The sequence below is a fragment of the Ruditapes philippinarum genome, unplaced genomic scaffold (genome assembly GCF_026571515.1).
Source record: "Ruditapes philippinarum isolate M1 unplaced genomic scaffold, ASM2657151v2 ctg9507_1_1_1_1, whole genome shotgun sequence".
Taxonomy (NCBI): domain Eukaryota; kingdom Metazoa; phylum Mollusca; class Bivalvia; order Venerida; family Veneridae; genus Ruditapes; species Ruditapes philippinarum.
Window position 1 is genome coordinate 13,444 of NW_026864260.1, and position 7,151 is coordinate 20,594.

The following is a 7,151-nucleotide window of genomic DNA, read 5'->3' on the forward strand; positions in this document are numbered from 1 at the left end:
ATAAAACCCCGGGAAAAAGTAACCAATGAACGAGCATCTAAATATGATATTTCTGTCGCTTTCCCTTTCTCTTCCGTCACAATATGTAACCTCCAGCAAAAATGAGCCAATCAATGGGCATGCTCTGGAGTGCGGGTAACTAATACCTGCACTCCAGTTAACGCACTGTGTATGTATATGTATACGATTTAACTCTGACACATTTTCAACAGAAAAGTTCCCAAACTATGATACAATTGATTGTTAACGCATATTCGAATAAGGTAACATCCTAAGTATACCTATAGAATCAATTAGCAGCTACGAATATGTTGATCAATCTACGCCCAAATTATTGATTTCATTTTTGATATTTTATTTTTTCGAAACACTTTTCTTTTTATGTACGCCCGTGCGTATTGGCGTAATTTAACAAGTTAACATGTTGTTTGCACAAGTCAGCATGGTATTTTGACAAGATATGATGTAAAGTACACATTTTAACATGCTTAAACGACAAAATAGTATTATTATTTCACAAAATAGCAAAAACATTGATCACGTAAGACAGTCACGGCGTTCAATACCCCAGTGTAACCTCTGGGAAAGGTTTCAAAGACAGTTTGAATTTACATAAATCGGGTGTTTCATAGTAAAATTCGCGGGAATCCCAATGAACATTGATTTTTGATGACGTCAGATAGTTCTTACGTCATATTTTTGGGGGGGTTCAAAAATGCTCTACGTATCACTTATTATTATTGGCTAGAGAACAACAACGATTTACTTAGATAGATCTAGACTATGTATATGATCTCGATTCATCATGGAACATAAGATGAGGTAACTTGACTCACATTTTAAAGTGCAATGACTATATGTTTATAATTTAATTAAGGGTGACAAGAAAAAAGGTGTTGGAGCACACTAAATACCGTATTCCGGTATATACCGGACAATGTGCCGAAAACATAAGTTTCATCAAAGGCATGTAGTAAATGATTCGTTTAATTGGGACCAATATTAAAGTTAAAAAGAAAGGAAAAAACAAAAACAAAAGAAACACAATTTGTTCAATACAGTGTCATGGTTTTTTCCAAAATCCCAACTCTATTAATAGCTCTGTTTAAATGTCATTTACATCAATTTTGCGCATCCTCTAGTATGCAGTTTCGCTTTCACGAGATATTATTTTCATTTGACTTTACATGTATAGCACAGTAAGTATGAAATTTAACTTAGCTAGGGGTTGAAGTTATGCAAGTTTTAATTCTATATTATAAAACATAACTTACTACTTGAAAGCACCAATTAATACACTTAATTACGCATTTAAGCTTTCTGTATCTCTTCTAAGAATTTTTAAAAATATTCATTCATCAAAAAGAAAAAATGAGATAGGGAGCATAAATGAGATATTAATACTTCGATTAATAGATAAAATCAATCAAATAAAGAAACATAATAATAATGTAGTTTCTTACATGAATAATACTTGAGAAAAACAACAACAACAACAACAGCAACAACAACAAAGTATTTAAAGCGCGTTAGCCTTGTGTCATAAAGTAGGTTCCTTTTGAGCTTTGTACTCTACCGATTGCACGTGTTGTTGCGATATTTATTACTCACTTTACAATCATTTAATCTGCACGGACATTACTTCTGTTTACGAAAACATAATTTTACTACTAACGAGAACTGTAAAATATCACACTTTCCATTCATTCTTTGCTAAATCTCAAATAAATATATTCGTAACGCTTCTTGCACCGTTGGCAGACAATATTTTTAGCTTTTACTGAAAACCGTTTTTTGCTATTTTTAAAGTGGTTGTCACCCGGTCATTCGTAGGTCAATGTACAGGTGCAGTTATCTAAGTTTCTTAGTCATAATTATTTTGGGAAGTACACTTTATTTCACTCAAAATTAAACTTATCGAAACGTATATAAAGCTGTTTTTATAAAAAAAAACCGAAGCTTTTAGTTTAAAATGAGATTTGTATATGTAAGTCTTCAAGATAATAGTATAACTTGCATAATTGTATAATTTGTCAATGAGATTTGTTAGATTATTTATGATGATATTATATAATTATTATCATAAATAAGCTAACAAATCTCATACATGTATATATTATCATATTGATATTAATGTACTTATTAATCATATTATTATAGTGCAAAACATTTTACGCTTTTTTACTGACTTTATTGTAGTTTTGTAGCTGATATCCTTTTGAACAAGAACTTTACTGCCGTTGATCATATTTTATATTTCCTTTTGTTTTGTTTTAGAAAGGTGTCTTTCGTCACCAGGGGAAAAGTATTTCTGGCCTTAATGAAAAAGGGCAAAGGCTACTAAGTTGTAAACATAAAGACGTCATCTGCATATTGAAGGTACAAAGAGGACAACGGTCTACTTTACTCGTTCTGGACATTTGGAGAGATTTACATGTATAATTATACAATATGTGAATGATTATATTGTGTCAATAATAGCGGAATTAAACGGACTCAATATATATACTCCAGTCTGTAAAATAGTTACGAGGTTATAAAAACAAAACAGACTTTAAGTCCTAAAATCAGTAAGAAAAACTTATCTATTACATGTAAGTGTAGAAATTGAGTTGATTCATTTAAAGATCAATTTCGATACCTTTCGACGAAATCGAGGCTTTGATACATATTCATGGTACGAGAAACACTTATGTCCTCTTCGCAGACGACATCAAATAAGCAGACGAAATCGAATCATTCTACGTTAGATGCGCAACAAACCACACCTGAACTTCAGACCCAATCTGAGAACGAGCTTTCACATGAAGAGCAGACGACACCAAATGGAGAGACGCTTCCAGAGCAGCAGACGTCATCTGGGCAGCACGCGACATCTGAACAGCAGACGTCATCTGTGCAGCACGCGACATCTGAACAGCAGACATCATGTGTGCAGCAGACTTCATCTGAACAACAGACCACAACACGTTCATCAAACACAACATATAGTTTTGAACCTATGATGACAATTATTGACAAAATAGCAGACGGACAACGAGTTCCGCCACAGACTACTATGAAATATGAAATGTTAAGGTTTTGCACCCTTCGATCTTTTCCAAAAGGGAACAAACCTTATATTACCAGATTGGCTGGTGCAGGATTTTATTACGCAAACGAAGGCGATGAAGTCGTCTGCTATTGTTGCGCGCGCCGTAGGAGAAATTGGACAGAATTCGAAAATCCTTTAGAAGTACATAGAGAATTAAATCCAAACTGCAGCTTCCTCATTCGTAATTCTGAAGTAAATGTCTCAGTAAGACAAAGTATTGAAAGTTCTTCAGCAGAATCTCACTCAAACCTGTCAACAATTAATAGAGACCAGTCTAACTCTAATTTTCGTAATGAATTAACGGAAGTGAATGTGTCGTCTGCAGTTGAGACTGGATCACAAATTCAAACGAATCAAAACTCTGAACATTCATCTTTTGCAAGCAATGCGATTTCAAGAGGAGGGAACCAGTCTATTTCACTACTTCCTGTAGATGTACCGCAAACTACTATTGAGAACCAGTCTTCAAATAATTCTACAGGTAGTGATAATTAAGTCACATAAGTTTGTAAAGTAAAGCTTTTCATAAAACTATATCGGAGGCTTAATTTAATAGCAACAAACAAACAAACAAAACAACCAAAAAAAAAAAATTAAAAAGAACAATTAAATTCACATGATTTGATTACATCTAATATCACAGACCGAAAAAATGCTTATTTTGTTATTTAAAAATCATTTTAAAGAAACCATTGAAGGTCCTAGACTAAGATAGTTTTTTTTACCGGTGTAAGATGAATGATTTGCTCAATAGGGTAGATCTTTACATTTGGGATAAAAACCCATCAGAAACAACAACAAAACAAGAAAACAACTAATATTTTATTTTTTCTCACTAGCACTGTATAGTTTGTGTAGCAGGATGGTGTTCCACATTCTATTAACATTTAAACTACTTCCTTTACCAAATTGTCATACATATATAGAAAATCGTCTTTTTTTGTTACATTTACTCACATATACATGTATGTATTTATTAAGTTTTTAAACTAAAATCGAAATGGATTATTCGCTTCTTACACCATTGTTATACCTGTATCTATTTTTGTTCGTTTCTATCACTGTGTTTTATTTTCTATAGGAAGCGGATCTTCATCTGTGGCCCCAAAATACCCCAATTATGTCAGCAAGACAACACGGTTGTCGAGCTTTAATGATTGTGGGGACATCGTCATACCACCAGATCGCCTGGCACAGGCCGGCTTCTTCTACGCCGGTTTTGGGGATTGTGTCCGGTGTTTCCAATGTGGAGTTGGTAAGTTCAAATTAATAGCCCTTTCTATCGTTTACATTTTGTTTTGATTTTTTTATATTGTACATAACTGAATCGCAGATATAAAATACATTCATTTTTAGGAAACCTCGACTCGTGTTTTTCAATTTTGATTATTGATAGCTTATGCTTGTGTACAGTTCTTGTTTAGTCTTTGTCCTAATGGTAAATCATGGGTTTGAGTCCTAATCGAGTCACGACCATGTTTCTTTTGATGACACAAGTACTAGTTTGTTCCATGAAATGAACTCGGAAGTGATTGATTTAAGTTGCAAGAACTTGTTTCGCATTCGAGTTTTAATATTTTTAAAGAATTCTTTGTCCTACATTTTCTGTAATCTATATCTATATCCCATTAACTGTTTTCATCATGATTATTTAAAACATTGTTTCTATGACAACAAATAGTCCATTTATGTACTGACAACTAACAGTTAATAATAAAACCAAGATGAGTATGCTTTAATGGGAAAAACACTTTGAAATTTTCAAATGTAGATCCTATTAGACAAAAAATACGTCAATGATAAATGGTAATATTACTTTTAAAACAAGCAACGCCATGATTGTGATGTCATATTTTAATTTACTGCATATCTGACACAAAGCTGTTTACTGTCGATATTATCGAACAGTAAGCAGTTGACATAAAGCAACTTATACGAACATAAAAGGGAAAGAACTCGTTACTGATTCGCTAATTTAGAATATACTGGTTGTATCCCTTCCTTTGTGTCCTTCAAAAGTTGTTTGTTTTTCCTCAATTTTTTATGATTTCAACCTAGGCACATTGTTTAGAATAAAAAATTAGTGAGGATATACAAATTAAAGTTGAACCAATAGATTTTGGGCTTAATGGAACGCCTTTCATATCATGTCGTCACAACGGGAAAAGTTTTTTTTTGCTCGTGACAAAAATGTATTCGAAAACTACCGGAAGTAGTTTTATAACTTTACTGTCCGGAATAAATCGATGTTTTTTCGTGATCCTTATGCATAAATATCTAGTTAAAACAATGCATTCTTATATTGCCTTTTATATAATGTTATATTGATAAATTCTACAGGACTACGTCATTGGTCGGAGGAAGATGATCCGTGGATAGAACATAGTAGATGGTCAAATGAATGTTTATACGTACGACAGATTAGGGGAAGAGAGTTCGTGAATATCGTGCAAATGGCTGTTCAGTATTCACAAAACGTATATATGTTAACTTACATTTTTAAACACTTTTCATATAAACCAAAAAGACAGAATTATATATTTGATGTATAAATATATGTGATTTGTTATTTAAATGAATACAATGTTTTTAAAACCGATCAGATGTAGATCTAAATTTGAATCGCAAAAATGAAAGTCAATTGAATATAAAACGTAACTGTTTAAGAAAGTATTCGGAAATAAATTATTACATGGTCTCCAATTTCTTTAAGTTAACAAGAACTGTAGACTTTCGTTTGTGTAAATGTACGTAATAATATTTGATTCAGATTGATTCATTAGTATGACGTTATTTATGACGTCAACACACCAAATAACGTCATGTTAATAGTTCTCTTTGGAATATAATTAAGACGATTTTAGATTAGATACTGGCACGAGTGTCCAACCTATGCAATGATCTTTGAAAAAAAAATCACCCAAAAAAGATCGACAATACTTAAATATTTCCATAAATATATTTCTGTATTTTTCAGCAAACCGGAAATGAATCGATTTCAACACAAGGAACTGAAGGCATAGGTAGTTTTTGAAAGCTTTGAAAGCATATAAATGCAAAAATTGAAAATAACTAGACATAACTTCAAATGCTTATGGAAATATGAAAATGTATGTGGTTAATTTAATTAAATATGCTTTGAAAATAAAAAACGCATATGTCTGTGTTAGAATAGTGTTTTTAAAAACAATATTATATCAAATTTACGAAATTCAAAAACGAAACTTGTTTAAATATTTTTTTAGTTATAAATACATCTACCTTTATATATTAATTAAATGAGGCATAACTTCCTTACTTATGCTTTACTTTTTGTAAAAAAATTTGTATCAGCAGGGAGAGGTTTCCGGGAAAAGCGTCGCAAAATAGTAGACTGTGACACAAAAGCCACAAAAGGGCTTGGAGATGGGTTATCACCCCGAGTCATTGAAAAGCTTTAGAATGGCCTTCCCCCAACGGTTTTCATTTTTTTAGTCTAGATTGTTTTTTATTTATTCCTTTTAGAATTTAATAAATTTAAATCAAACTGTGATTATAGCGTTTGCTTTGTAAACTTTCTCAAGCAATGTTTGTTAATAGCCACCATGAATCCGAGATGTGTGCTTTCCCAAATGAAACCAATATGTTTGCTAAAAATATTGATCCATAATTGATTGAAATACACTGTGAGCGTTCTTTTCAATCGATTTGGAACTTCTGAAAAAAACATTATTCAGTGTTGTAGCTGTAGTTGGTAGTCTTTTATATATATCCGTGGACAATTTGTTAGTATGATGTTATAGAAATACTAACATCAAAATTATTATATTAATAATATCATACTTATTTCTAATTTCTGGATCGAAGTTATTTTGTTTCCTATTGAAACAAATCATTCATATTTTTTATTATAACATTATCCACTTCAGTCGCTGATTTACATCAAATTCATTTTTTTTTGTCTTTAAGGAATTGCCCAAGTTGTGCTCATTTACCATGTATGTCAAAATATTGTACGATTGAAATTTTTTAACAAAATAAAAGGTTTCATTTTTATTCTTTTATATCTTTTATTAGG

The 7,151-nt window shown here is 31.8% G+C and overlaps 1 protein-coding gene across 1 annotated transcript; it reads left to right on the forward strand.

Moving 5' to 3' along the window:
• The first annotated feature begins 679 nt into the window (after positions 1–679).
• Positions 680–5,178, forward strand: LOC132725008 (baculoviral IAP repeat-containing protein 3-like). Its single transcript, XM_060710001.1, has 4 exons — positions 680–822; positions 2,278–3,575; positions 4,176–4,349; positions 5,153–5,178. Exons 2-4 carry the CDS (start codon positions 2,675–2,677, stop codon positions 5,176–5,178), a joined length of 1,101 nt encoding a protein of 366 aa, XP_060565984.1. The 5' UTR covers positions 680–822; positions 2,278–2,674.
• The last annotated feature ends 1,973 nt before the right edge of the window (positions 5,179–7,151 follow it).